This window comes from Vulpes lagopus, chromosome 1, assembly GCF_018345385.1.
Source record: "Vulpes lagopus strain Blue_001 chromosome 1, ASM1834538v1, whole genome shotgun sequence".
Lineage (NCBI taxonomy): Eukaryota > Metazoa > Chordata > Mammalia > Carnivora > Canidae > Vulpes > Vulpes lagopus.
In genome coordinates this window covers 50,222,117-50,237,108 of record NC_054824.1, presented here as the reverse complement: position 1 = coordinate 50,237,108, position 14,992 = coordinate 50,222,117, and the positions used below count along the sequence as shown (strand labels likewise).

The 14,992-nt window shown below is 37.7% G+C and overlaps 1 protein-coding gene across 8 annotated transcripts in view; it reads right to left on the bottom strand.

The window, feature by feature from the left end:
- Positions 1–14,992, bottom strand: part of HMGCLL1 (3-hydroxymethyl-3-methylglutaryl-CoA lyase like 1) — a 200,719-nt gene that overhangs the window by 114,435 nt on the left and 71,292 nt on the right. For 7 of the 8 annotated variants that reach the window (XM_041732240.1, XM_041732427.1, XM_041732507.1 and 4 more), the window contains 2 exons: positions 13,686–13,781; positions 11,577–11,725 (listed from right to left, as the gene is read on the bottom strand). In XM_041732240.1, the coding sequence (XP_041588174.1) occupies positions 11,577–11,725; positions 13,686–13,781 (245 nt within the window). The remainder of the gene's footprint in view (positions 1–11,576; positions 11,726–13,685; positions 13,782–14,992) is intronic. The other variant, XM_041732305.1, reaches the window with a different exon arrangement.

Below are 14,992 nucleotides of genomic sequence, written 5' to 3'. Positions count from 1 at the left end.
CTTTAAACCTGAATAAGATTTTTTTCTTAATGTATTTGGTTTTTTTGACAATATAATAATATTTCTATATAATATTATTCTTCAGTCTGCTGGAAACTCTTAAAAGTTTGGCCACTTTTTCATTTTCATATTCCACACAGTATCATTAGACAGTACATTACATAAAACAGTCAATATTTCTTGAATGAACTAATGTACGTATGTATTAAGGTCCCATTTTCATCATCTGAATAATTTTCTACAAAATTCCTAATCTTTACTCTAAATGGATAGCCTCATTCAGACCATTAATGTTCTAAATCCTGTAGCCAGAGAGGATAGCATATGAGTTCAGACTTAGAATGATATTTTAAACATTATATAGGATGACAAAGTAATAAAGGATTCACTAACTATACTGAAGCTAATCATGATAAAATTCAAAGCATGGGTTACAATAAACTCTGCAGATAGAAATGTGAATTGTTTTATTTTTATTTGTGCTTGTTAAGGCCATTTATCGGTATTGTGCAAAATCATGATAAAAGAGAAACAGGCATTCAAGTCTTTAACAACTTTACCTGGTGAAATTGAGTCAAAAAAGTACCTACAGTGAGGCCTTACCCAACCCTACCTTTCCACAATTATCCTACATACTTTAATCATTTTGCCAAAAAACCCCAAAAGGATGAGAAAAAGCCTGGAATAAATGTTGCAAACACTTTAAATGGAAACAACCACTGCTATCCTCAGTAGAGAAATGCAATGCCAAGAGCAAGGAGATGACATGTGATGTCAATTAAACATAATTAAGATATTTAAATGTAGGAGCTGTTTTGATGCAGTCATGCAGAGTGCATCCACTTATAAACAATACAAAATAAAATTCCATTATTAATAAGTCAACCAAAAGTTGATTGTTGAGAGGCTGTTGAACATTTAATGCTTCAGATGATATAAGAAATAAAGACTGTCCCTTAGTCTCAAGGAATAATTTTGCTAAGATACTCTTTTTTGCTTTACAATGCTAATTTCATAAGAAATTAAAAAACACATTCTTTACTCAAAGGTTCTGTATGAAAGCTGTTGAGATATGATTGTACCAATACAGCTTACACATATTAACTATTGGTGGGTATGTGTTATTCTGATACACAGCAGTGCCAGAATAATATGTAAGGCTAAAAAAAAAAAAAGTATAAACCCTCAAACCATATGTATGACAGAAAATAGCTTTAACAGATGTCTCATTTTTAGAGTTTTATGTACCGTGTTTGGTAAATGATGCTTTGAATTGCTCTTCTAATTTTTCTTCCAGGCCAACAAAGGCCTCAGTTTAACAGAGGCTGGAAAGGAACTTGACCAATAAACTGTCCACTTAGAAGATGGTGCTATACATGCAACTGAATTCCATTGGGGTAGATCATCCAATGGAAGTTATTTCCTACATTAGTTATGAGAAACACTAACTGCTGGTCACTGTGTATTTAAAAAATTGAAACTTGGGAAGCTCACTATCACACTCAATAATATTGCTACTACCTTCAGGATCAGGATCAGAATCTGTAACAACATGTATTTTGACAAAGAAAGAATGAGAAATACAACATGGGCAAAATGGTTTGGCTAACAAATAAGCAGGATACAAGTTCTTGAATAAATGGGTTTGTGTTAAAATTATCTCTCAAAGGGAAAACCAGTGAAAAATGACAACTTTGAGGGGAAAGAAGTGCCCTTACTTCACAGCAGTTAGAAAGATTGCCATTTTAGAGCCTAGAAATTATACAGAGCTAGCAGCTAGTCAAAAAATCATTAAGCACAATAATTTCCTAACATCAAGAGGGTTTCATCAAAGAAGTTGGTCAGTGATACACATTATATACTCTTATTCAGAAGTCCTCCAGCCAGGACAGCCCCAGTGGCATAGCGGTTTAGTGCTGCCTACAGCCTGGGGTGCGATCCTGGAGACCTGGGAAATGTAAATCAAACCACAAGGACTTATCTATCACCTCATACCTTTCGGAATAGCTAATATCAAAAAGATTTAGGAAATAGCAAGTGTTAGCACTGGTGTAGAAAAAAAAAAGTACCCTTGTGCATTGGTGGGAATGTAAATTGGCAGGCACTGTGGAAAACAAAGTGGAGGTTCCTCAAAAATTAAATAGTAATTTTATACCATCCAGTGATTCCACTACTATTTGCCCAAAGAAAACAGAAACACTAACTTGAAAAGTAAAACATTATCACTTCCTAAAATTGCTTTTGTTTTCCTCTCCAAAATAAACATATGGATAATATACAATTATCTATATTCATTTAACTACTAATTTGTCCTTTACTATTTGTTCTCATTATTTTGCACCTTTTTTTTCTGGAATTTAAAAAATTCAGCACAGTTCACAATTAAATAATTTTGAATTCTGTAATTTTTTTTTAACAACGGATGGATAATTTTGTTTGACTTCTAGGAAAAAAAAATGTTACAAATACAATTCTATCAACTTTCAGTAGGCTCAGACTTTCAGAATAATCATGGATCAACTCATTTTAAGCGATTTTATAGGAGAGGCCTAAGATGTAATTATGTAAAAAAGTTTTGCTTTGATACACACAACTGCTGACTTTGTGAATTTGTAATATATGTATAAGCATTTTAATAGTAAAATTAATAGCTCCTTAGTGATAATTTCCTTTTTTAAAACTAATATTATCACAGAGAGAGTATGTGATTCTCGTGACTTCATTCAAGGTAAGTTGATACTTAGACAAGAAGGAATAAAACTAAATGACTTACATATTAGGGTACTACGTCATATCTTGAGGCATTTCAATTTTGAAAGGATCTTGATAACCAAGAGATAATTATTTCAACAAATGCATTGATAAAAATAGAGAAAACAATTACATTTATCACATACATTTTTCTTCGCCTTTTTAACTTTTTAAAAATTTAGATAATAGAAAAATAACCTACACATTTTGAACATATATCATATGAATTACACATTTAAAAACTGAAGTCTAAAATGTAGACATTTCATTGCTCATTCATATATAATGTATATTCAGCAGTAGTTAGCTGACTTTGCATTTTATGTCAATGATTTGGCATGGTATGTTTTCCCAATGTGTCCCAGATGTTATGTAAAGTCCTGAGCACATGTAAAAAATGTGTACACACGCATGTGTATATGTGTGTTTCAGGGAGGGGGGAATTCAACAATAGCCTTTATAACTTTAACAAAAGCTGCTATTTAGACCCTACGAAAGTTACCTATTTTTATAAAAATTTAAACTGTTTTAGTGAGCATTTATAAAATGTGTATTGCCTTATGGCCTTTAAATCTGACAGGTGATGACATAAATTTTCTGGATGGTGATCAAGTACATGTTGATGCAGCTGTTGCCATGTTGCCATAGTAAGACATGCTGAAGCATCTACTTTGGTTTCCACTAGTTGAGCATGACTCTTTTTTTTTTTTTTTTTTTTTTTATTTATTTTTTTTTTAACTTTTATTGGTGTTTAATTTACCAACATACAGAAAAACACCCAGTGCTCATCCCGTCAAGTGTCCACCTCAGTGCCCGTCACCCATTCCCCTCCAACACCCGCCCTCCTCCCCTTCCACCACCCCTAGTTCGTATCCCCGAGTTAGGAGTCTTTATGTTCTGTCTCCCTTCCTGATATTTCCCAACATTTCTTTTCCCTTCCTTTATATTCCCTTTCACTATTATTCATATTCCCCAAATGAATGAGAACATACACTGTTTGTCCTTCTCCGATTGACTTATTTCACTCAGCATAATACCCTCCAGTTCCATCCACGTTGAAGCAAATGGTGGGTATTTGTCGTTTCTAATTGCTGAGTAATATTCCATTGTATACATAAACCACATCTTCTTTATCCATTCATCTTTTGATGGACACCGAGGCTCCTTCCACAGTTTGGCTATTGTGGCCATTGCTGATAGAAACATCGGGGTGCAGGTGTCCCGACGTTTCATTGCATCTGAATCTTTGGGGTAAATCCCCAACAGTGCAATTGCTGGGTCGTAGGGCAGGTCTATTTTTAACTCTTTGAGGAACCTCCACACAGTTTTCCAGAGTGGCTGCACCAGTTCACATTCCCACCAACAGTGTAAGAGGGTTCCCTTTTCTCCGCATCCTCTCCAACATTTGTGGTTTCCTGCCTTGTTAATTTTCCCCATTCTCACTGGTGTGAGGTGGTATCTCATTGTGGTTTTGATTTGTATTTCCCTGATGGCAAGTGATGCAGAGCATTTTCTCATGTGCATGTTGGCCATGTCCATGTCTTCCTCTGTGAGATTTCTCTTCATGTCTTTTGCCCATTTCATGATTGGATTGTTTGTTTCTTTGGTGTTGAGTTTAATAAGTTCTTTATAGATTTTGGAAACTAGCCCTTTATCTGATATGTCATTTGCAAATATCTTCTCCCATTCTGTAGGTTGTCTTTTAGTTTTGTTGACTGTATCCTTTGCTGTGCAAAAGCTTCTTATCTTGATGAAGTCCCAATAGTTCATTTTTGCTTTTGTTTCTTTTGCCTTCGTGGATGTATCTTGCAAGAAGTTACTGTGGCCAAGTTCAAAAAGGGTGTTGCCTGTGTTCTCCTCTAGGATTTTGATGGAATCTTGTCTCACATTTAGATCTCTCATCCATTTTGAGTTTATCTTTGTGTATGGTGAAAGAGAGTGGTCCAGTTTCATTCTTCTGCATGTGGATGTCCAATTTTCCCAGCACCATTTATTGAAGAGACTGTCTTTCTTCCAATGGATAGTCTTTCCTCCTTTATCGAATATTAGATGGCCGTACATTTCAGGGTCCACTTCTGGGTTCTCTATTCTGTTCCATTGATCTATGTGTCTGTTTTTGTGCCAGTACCACACTGTCTTGATGACCACAGCTTTGTAATACAACCTGAAATCTGGCATTGTGATGCCCCCAGCTAAGGTTTTCTTTTTTAAAATTCCCCTGGCTATTCGGGGTCTTTTCTGATTCCACACAAATCTTAAAATAATTTGTTCTAACTCTCTGAAGAAAGTCCATGGTATTTTGATAGGGATTGCATTAAACGTATAAATTGCCCTGGGTAACATTGACATTTTTACAATATTAATTCTGCCAATCCATGAGCATGGAATATTTTTCCATCTCTTTGTGTCTTCCTCAATTTCTTTCAGAAGTGTTCTATAGTTTTTAGGGTATAGATCTTTTACCTCTTTGGTTAGGTTTATTCCTAGGTATCTTATGCTTTTGGGTGCAATTGTAAATGGGATTGACTCCTTAATTTCTCTTTCTTCAGTCTCATTGTTAGTGTATAGAAATGCCATTGATTTCTGGGCATTGATTTTGTATCCTGCCACGCTACCAAATTGCTGTATGAGTTCTAGCAATCTGGGGGTGGAGGCTTTTGGGTTTTCTATGTAGAGTATCATGTCATCGGCGAAGAGGGAGAGTTTGACTTCTTCTTTGCCAATTTGAATGCCTTTAATGTCTTTTTGTTGTCTGATTGCTGAGGCGAGGACTTCCAGAACTATGTTGAACAGCAGTGGTGAGAGTGGACATCCCTGTCTTGTTCCTGATCTTAGGGGAAAGGCTCCCAGTGCTTCCCCATTGAGAATGATATTTGCTGTGGGCTTTTCGTAGATGGCTTTTAAGATGTCGAGGAAAGTTCCCTCTATCCCAACACTCTGAAGGGTTTTGATCAGGAATGGATGCTGTATTTTGTCAAATGCTTTCTCTGCATCTAATGAGAGTATCATATGGTTCTTGGTTTTTCTCTTGCTGATATGATGAATCACATTGATGGTTTTACGAGTGTTGAACCAGCCTTGTGTCCCAGGGATAAATCCTACTTGGTCATGGTGAATAATTTTCTTAATGTGTTGTTGGATCCTATTGGCTAGTATCTTGTTGAGAATTTTTGCATCCATGTTCATCAGGGATATTGGTCTGTAATTCTCCTTTTTGGTGGGGTCTTTGTCTGGTTTCGGAATTAAGGTGATGCTGGCCTCATAGAACGAATTTGGAAGTACTCCATCTCTTTCTATCTTTCCAAACAGCTTTAGTAGAATAGGTATGATTTCTTCTTTAAACGTTTGATAGAATTCCCCTGGGAAGCCATCTGGCCCTGGACTCTTGTGTCTTGGGAGGTTTTTGATGACTGCTTCAATTTCCTCCCTGGTTATTGGCCTGTTCAGGTTTTCTATTTCTTCCTGCTCCAGTTTTGGTAGTTTGTGGCTTTCCAGGAATGCGTCCATTTCTTCTAGATTTCCTAATTTATTGGCGTACAGCTGTTCATAATATGTTTTTAAAATCGTTTGTATTTCCTTGGTGTTGGTAGTGATGTCCCCTTTCTCATTCATGATTTTATTAATTTGAGTCTTCTCTCTCTTCTTTTTAATAAGGTTGGCTAATGGTTTATCTATCTTATTAATTCTTTCAAAGAACCAACTCCTGGTTCTGTTGATCTGTTCCACAGTTCTTTTGGTCTCGATATCATTGAGTTCTGCTCGAATTTTAATTAACTCTCTTCTTCTGCTGGGGGTGGGGTCTATTTGTTGCTTTTTCTCTAGTTCCTTTATGTGTAAGGTGAGCTTTTGAATTTGAGATCTTTCCAGTTTTTGAATGTATGCTTGTATTGCGATGTATTTCCCCCTCAGGACTGCTTTTGCTGCATCCCAAAGATTTTGAACGGTTGTATCTTCATTTTCATTAGTTTCCATGAATCTTTTTAATTCTTCCTTAATTTCCTGGTTGACCTTTTCATCTTTTAGCAGGATGGTCCTTAACCTCCACGTGTTTGTGGTCCTTCCATATTTCTTGTTGTGATTAAGTTCTAATTTCAAGGCATTATGGTCTGAGAATATACAGGGGACTATCCCGATCTTTTGGTATCGGTTCAGACCCGATTTGTGACCCAGTATGTGGTCTATTCTGGAGAAAGTTCCATGTGCACTTGAGAAGAATGTGTATTCAGTTGAGTTTGGATGTAAAGTTCTGTAGATATCTGTGAAATCCATCTGGTCCAGTGTATCATTTAAAGCTCTCGTTTCTTTGGAGATATTATGCTTAGAAGACCTATCCAGGGTAGAAAGAGCTAGATTGAAGTCACCAAGTATAAGTGTATTATTATCAAGGTATTTCTTGAGTTTGGTTATTAATTGGTTTAAATATTTGGCAGCTCCCACATTCGGGGCATATATATTGAGGAGTGTTAAGTCCTCTTGTTGGATAGATCCTTTGAGTATGAGATAGTGTCCCTCTTCATCTCTCACTATAGTCTTCGGGGTGAATTTTAATTTATCTGATATAAGGATGGCAACCCCTGCTTTCTTTTGAGGACCATTTGAATGGTAAATGGTTCTCCAACCTTTTATTTTCAGGTTGTAGGTGTCCTTCTGTCTAAAATGAGTCTCTTGTAGACAGCAAATAGATGGGTCCTGCTTTTTTATCCAGTCTGAAACCCTGCGCCTTTTGATGGGGTCATTAAGCCCGTTCACATTCAGAGTTACTATTGATAGATATGAGTTTAGTGTCATCATATCTATTCAGTCCTTGTTTTTGTGGATTGTTCCACTGAACTTCTTCTTAAAGGGGAATTTTAAGAGTCCCCCTTAAGATTTCTTGCAGAGCTGGTTTGGAGGTTACATATTCTTTCAGTTCCTGCCTGTCTTGGAAGCTCTTTATCTCTCCTTCCATTTTGAATGAAAGCCTTGCGGGGTAAAGTATTCTTGGTTGCATGTTCTTTTCACTTAGGACCCTGAATATATCCTGCCAGCCCTTTCTGGCCTGCCAGGTCTCTGTGGAGAGGTCTGCTGTTACCCTAATATTCCTCCCCATAAAAGTCAGGGACTTTTTTTCTCTTGCTGCTTTAAGGATCTTCTCCTTATCTTTGGAATTTGCAAGCTTCACTATTAAATGTCGAGGTGTTGAATGGTTTTTGTTGATTTTAGGGGGGGATCTCTCTATTTCCTGGATCTGAATGCCTGTTTCCCTTCCCAGATTCGGAAAGTTTTCAGCTAGGATTTGTTCAAATACGTATTCTGGCCCTCTGTCCCTTTCCGCGCCCTCGGGAACCCCAATTAAACGTAGGTTTTTCTTCCTCAGGCTATCATTTATTTCCCTTAATCTATCCTCATGGTCTTTTAATTGCCTGTCTCTTTTTTCCTCAGTTTCCCTCTTTGCCATCAACTTGTCTTCTATGTCACTCACTCGTTCTTCCACCTCGTCAAGCCTCGTCGTTAGGACTTCTAGCTTGGATTGCATCTCATTTAATTGATTTTTAATTTCTGCCTGATTAGATCTAAATTCTGCAGTCATGAAGTCTCTTGAGTCCTTTATGGTTTTTTCTAGAGCCACCAGTAGCTGTAAAATAGTGCTTCTGAATTGGCTTTCTGACATTGAATTGTAATCCATATTTTGTAACTCTGTGGGAGAGTGGGCTGTTTCTGATTCTTTTTTTTGAGGGGTTTTCCTTCTAGTCATTTTGCTCAGTGCAGAGTGGCCAAAAACAAGTTGTATTGGGAAAAGGAGAAAAAGAGAGAGAAGGAAAGAAAAGAGAAAAAGAAAAAAGAGAAAGAAGAAAAAAATAGGGGAAAAAGAAGAAAAAGAAAGAAAAAGAAAGAAAGGAGAAAAAAGAAAAAAGGGGGGGTGGGGGAAGCAATCAGAAATCAAGAAGAAAGAGAGAAAAAAAAAGCGCAAAACAAAACAAAACAAAAAAAACAAAAACAAAAACAAAAAAACAAAAAACAAAAAAAAAACCACGGGGGAGTATCTTCCGATTCTGTGTAGTTTAAGTCCCTTGACTTCCCTTGGAACTGGTCCGTCTCGCTGGTCTTCTGGGGGAGGGGCCTGCTGTGCTGATTCTCAGGTGTTGGCACTTGGGGGAGCTGCTCTGCCCCTGCCTGGTGCAGGGCTCGGTGGGGGTTGTTGACCCCGTGAGGCCCCGGGAGGAAGCCACAGTGGCGGGGGCAGCTCTGGGACCCTGGATCCAGCCCCCGCAGTAGCTCCGGGGCTCTCCTTCTGCAGGGCCTGGGGGCTCCGGGGCGGGGCCGCTGATCTGCTCAGTTCCAGGCAGGAGCGTCCTTGCTGTCCTGGGCCCTCCCGGCCTCTGCCTGTCCCGGGGGAGGCCGGATCCTGGGCTGTGTTCCGGCGCCCTGTGCTCCGGGGCCTGCGCTGTTGGATTCGCGCTCCCGGCGGTGCAGCCCCCTCCGCGGAGCCGCCGCCCGAGCCTCTCCGAGCTGTTCCCGGAGCCGCGCAGCCCCCTCCGCGCGGAGCTTCTTCCTCCGCCCGAGCCGCCGCCGCTGAGCTGTTCCCGGAGCCGCGCAGCCCCCTCCGCGGAGCCGCCGCCCGAGCCCCTCCGGCTGCTCCGGTCCCGCCGAGCGCTGCAGCCCTTAGGGAGCTCGGCGCACTCTCCGGGGCGCGGTTCCTCTGTTACTGTCCCAGGGAGCCCGAGGGCGTCCCCGCCTTTCTGGGGATCCTGCTCCAATTCCCGGGGAGCCCCTTTCTGCGGGGAAGGTCGGTGCAGCTCCTGCTCCTCCGGGACGGGGCTCTCCTGTCCTGGGGACACTCGCCCCGGCCTCAGCCCGGCTCCTCGCGGGGCCCCTCCCCCTTGGAGGCCTTTTGTGTCTTTATTTCTTTTTCCCCGTCTTCCTACCTTGATAGAAGCGCGAACTCTTCTCACTGTAGCGTTCCAGCTGGTCTCTCTTTAAATCTCAGGCCGAATTCGTAGGTTTTCAGGATGATTGGATGGTTTTCTAGGTAATTTGCTGAGGACCAGGTGACCTGGAGACCCTACTCCGCCGCCATCTTGCCCCTCCCCCCGAGCATGACTCTTAAATGATTACTAATGACCTATGACTTTTAATAATGAGCATATAAAATCTTGACTGTTAGTAAAAATTAATTTAAACTCTATAAAAGTTTGGGGGAGGAGAAAGATAATTCTCAACTGCACAAATAACGAACTCACATCCAGAAAGGCATATTTCTAAAAATGAACAGTGTTGAAGAAAATCTGAGTTGTGCTCCAAAGGAGCAAAATCTGCAGTGGAAAACATAAATTTGTGTATTGTTTAGCTCTATAGCAAGTTTCCAATATACTCTGTTAATTGCATTAGACTGTGGGTCACTTCTCATCCAACTTGCACTCTGTGACCTCCCTACCAAGGCCTGGCAATTTTTTTAAGTTTGTAGCATGGCTAGAATTTTTTTGCTGATGGGACAATGTTAATTGTTCAACAATCAGTATTCAAGAAGATTTAGGGTTTCTATCAGCTTTAACACATTACCTGTCCTACTTTATAAGAGAAAAACTAAGATAATAAAATATATTATACAACTTATGTTGACATCCATCTTTTAACACTAAAAAAACCTTCCCATTTGAAAAACAAAAAACTTCCTATTTGAAGTGTGAGTTGCACACTTTAAAATTTTTCTTGTACGTGCTTTCCATGATATGTGTATATTTCAATTACAAAAACAATTTTGTATCTTTAAAAACTCATTCTGGAAACTCTTACTATGGAAAGAGGAAAAAGAAGGTACAAAAGTAAGTCAACCAAGGAGATAGCTACCTGTGGTGTGGTCTAACTCCATTTGCTCTCCAAATGACCTTGAGTGGATTCTAACCCTATTCTCATACTGTCACTCAAAATTGGGTGTTGCCTTTGTTGCCTTTTCATTAACCACTGAACTTTCCCTTACCACTATGAATTTTGCTCACCTCAATCAAAGTAGTACAACCTGTACCTAAATCCAATTACAGCTCTCAGGCTTCTCTTAGGAGAAGCATTTTAATTTGTTAAGACGGTAAGATTATCATATGTCTATAGTTATAAAAAGCAACAGACAATTAGCTAATATCTTAGAAACAAATTGTTTCTTAAGTAAAAATTTATTACACATTTTACAGAGCATAGGCCTGGGAGTAGAGCCTATTTGCAGTGCATGCTGCAACTGCTGGTTCTGGAAATAGGCAAGAATCAAAACAAGTCTCTCTCTTCTCCTCCCTCATTTACCTTTGCTTTAGGGTCATAAAGGGAAAACAAGGAAGCTGGCTGTCGAAGGGGAGGTTGAATGGGTGAAATGATGAGCCAAATTTCCCAGGGCAGCTCAAAGGCTCAATTTTATGTTTTAGGTATGCTATTGAAGTTCGACATAATGTAGTATTTGAAGAAAAAGTCATGGTTCTTTAAGAAAAAAGAAAGCTGTGGAAACCACATTAGAGGATTCCTTCCCAAACTCTACTATGAGTTTATATAAATTTATCAACCCACAGTAGGCTGAGATCAATAGATGGCTGCATTTGAATGAGTATTAATAACATGAGTAACAATGTCAAGTTTGCATGCAATGTCAGGTTTGCAATGTCATGTTTGCCCTTGACCTTAGCTGAATTATACACTTCAAAGCTAGATAAACTAATAATTATTAAGTGAGATACACAAGATGTATTACCCTACAGTGGTGGCCCTACATATATAATGAGTGGTAAAATAATGTCTACATGGTTCATAAATGAGCTTACACAATAGATATTAACTAAAGAGCATTTATGGGATTTCATAAATACCCTCGTGCTGGAATATTCATGTGCCTTGCAGACTTAACGACCTCCTCAAATTTCTCCATACTTTCTTCAATAGAACAGTTAATATTCCTCTTGCTGAAGGATTCAGATGCAGCACCAAAAACTGATATCTCAGTAGCTCCAGCAGCAACCTGAAAAAGAGAATATAAAGGCAAAACCTAGTAATTTCAAAAATTTAAATGATAGCAATAGAAGAAATATTAACCACCGGATAGAGGCATCCTTGTGTTAATATTTGCCTTAGAATTTAAAATTAGAGTCTGCTCATCCTGCCACATCTGCTCTTTTCAAATTTAAAAATATTTGGTGATAACAAAGTAATTCTCCAAATGCAACACCCATAAATCTAAGGCACAGAAAACACAGTGATGGCATTCCAATTTAATTTTATGTTTCCTAAATTATGTGTAAGCTCCAGAAATATTTTAACTGTAATTATGGAAAATACTAGCATCCCAATAAAAATTTTTAATATCTATGTGAACCATTATTTTTAGACCAATTATTATTAAAATAGAGGCTAGTAAATGCTTTCTGTTCTTCTCCTCTTCCTATAACCTCACAGAAAAACGTTTTTCCGATTCATCCTTTAGACTTTGCCCAAAATTTTCTTCCTGTCTCTTAACCTAGCTCCCATTGTTTCATACCTGGACTGCTATAACCATCCCCTTGCCAGTCTTTAAATCCAAAATATTAACCTAATAATTTTTCCCTTTTGCCATTTTTTGTCCTTGCTCCAGGCTTCTCTAGTGACTTATTTTCAAATACCAAGTTTTCTCATTTTCCAGCTGGATTTTTAAAGACTTTCTATTAATGTATCTCTGGCACTGTGGAAGATTCTCCTCTCTTTCTGATACTCTCTTAATATATTAAGAGGAAATAATCTGTCATTTTTTCTCTCCAACATTTAAAAAAATATATCTGCCTCTAGTCTTCTAAGTGAATTTTTAGCTTCTAAAATTAAAATTCTACTTATTTGAACACTTATTATGTGTTAGTCCTGTTGGTAGTACTTTGCTCTATTTCTAACCCACAATCTTATAAGCCAGTTCTACTTTTCCCATTTTATAGATGAGAAAACTGTGGCTCAAAGTGGCTAAATTGCAAGCACAAGGTCCCAAAGCTACTAGAAGTTCTGAAGTTATGCTTTGAGCACAGGTGTGCCTGACTCCCAAGGCACTTGTTGCACTCCATTATCTGCACTTCCAAGCTAGCAGGAGAGTGGGCTCTCAGTTTTGATGTCTTTTTCAAGGTGGAGACATTCCTTACTCTCTTAAGATCAACGATAGCAATATTTACAATTTTTTAAATGCCTCTTACTTTCTTTACAATGGGATAAAAAATATCAAAATAAACAAAAGAATAATGGTTTTAACAAGATACACAATGGGTGATATATCAACTAGTACCCACAACTTTTACTTTATGTAGCACAGTCCCAATGACAAAAGTGAAAAATATTCATGAACACCAGAAATAGCTGCTGCAAAACTTTTACAGTAAAGCCATGAAAGCATAATACTTCAAACCTTTACTTAAAATTGTCCTGATTCTTCTTGTATGTGTCATTATTAAAATTTTTTGCATATAAATTCTTAAGTCACATAGGACTGGAAGAAACCAACCAGGAGAGGAACAGGGAAAGTTGTGATAGGCAGCTGCAAATGACAGTAATTAGTTTCACCTAGAGGGAAGGAACAGAATCAGAAAGCTGATCCAAAAAAGTTGACAGAAATGATCCACTCTATTAATAATTATAATACACTGAGAAATGTTTAAGTTAAATTCTATAATCCTTACTAAAGAGGGAAGCAAAAAATTATGCTTTCAAAAGAATTTCATCAAAATGGATAACTGTATTTTTGTGTTTTGATTCCTGAATCATTAAACTGGAAAGGCCATTTATGTGGAACAGTTCATTCCCTAACAAGATCCTGAGGTTATCGATCGCCATGTATTCATGTGTCTATATTAGAATAGCATTTAATACAGAGTAACAAGGGAGGTACATCTAATACTGTTTTAACTTTGTAAAGATCCTTAAAACGATAAGAAGCAGACTGATTTAAAAATAATTAGTAGCACGCTTACAGCACGGTGAAAACCCTGAAGATTAGGAGTAAGGACAGGGTATCGAACTCCTGGGTATTGATGAATGCCTTTCATCACTTCAGTGTGATCAGCCATCTGAAATACATAATATTTATTTAACCTTAAATATTTATTGAGCATGTGTTTAGCTTTTAGGAAGGTTATAATTACACACACAATTATATTTTATAAATTAATGTCAGAAAAACGAGCTATGCCAACATAGCTAAAGATAAGTAGTTCTTAAAGTCACAAATACATTAAAAACTAGATCTGAGTTTAATTTATTCACATAACAGGATCTGGTTAAATGACTGATTACAAATAGTCAGCAATTCTTAACTTTACTATTTTCACTTCACTGATCTTTAGTCTCTTCCTTTCATTTCACAGCCCAAGCTTCAAATAAAATATCCTTATGATTAGGGAAAATGTTTTTTTTTTGTTTTTAAGATTTTATTGATTTATTTTTTTGTTTATTTGATAGAGGGACAGAGAGAACACAAGCAGGGTGAGGGACAGAGAGAGAGGGAGGGAGAGAGAGTCTAGGACAGACTTTCAGCTGAGCATGGAGCCCGATGCATGGCTCAGTCTCAGGACCCTGAAATCATGACCTGAGCAGAAACCAAGAGCCCAATGTTCAACTGTCTGAGCCACCCTGGCACCCTTAGCTGGGGGAGAATTTTAAAGACAGTATGCTATGCATTTTCCTTCCGTATGAAAATTTTATGTTCAGATAATTTTCAATGTATGAAATTTTACATTGTTTAGTGAAAAAAAATCACACATCTGTTTGAATAATTTAACAAGACTGGGATCCTACTATATTGTTTGGTTAGCATAAATGTTTTAGTAATAGTCATAGTGTCCTACACATTACTATCATTAGATTACTATTTGTTCTCATAATGCAAACAAATGCATACAACGGAGTACATAGTAAGAAAATTTAACCCATCCTTCCAAGCCTTTATTTTTCTGTATTTTCTATGAATCTTTAAAAATCGAATTTAAATTAAAATATCAAATCTGTTTGCCATAAGTCTTTAATTTAGCCTCCTAGACCAAAAAACTGATGATCAAATCTCATAATCATCACATAAATTACCATTAACATAACCATGAGCTTTATATATTTAAGAATAATGAATTATGGCAAGAAAAACAAGTAAAAGGAATAATATATAAACAATGAAAAGTCTACAAAATGATCATGGAGAAAGCTATAAAAACATGCACCAAACCAAAGTCTGTATCTTCAATATGGGAATGGATGAGGAAAGACGTTTTTTTCTCTATACATTGTG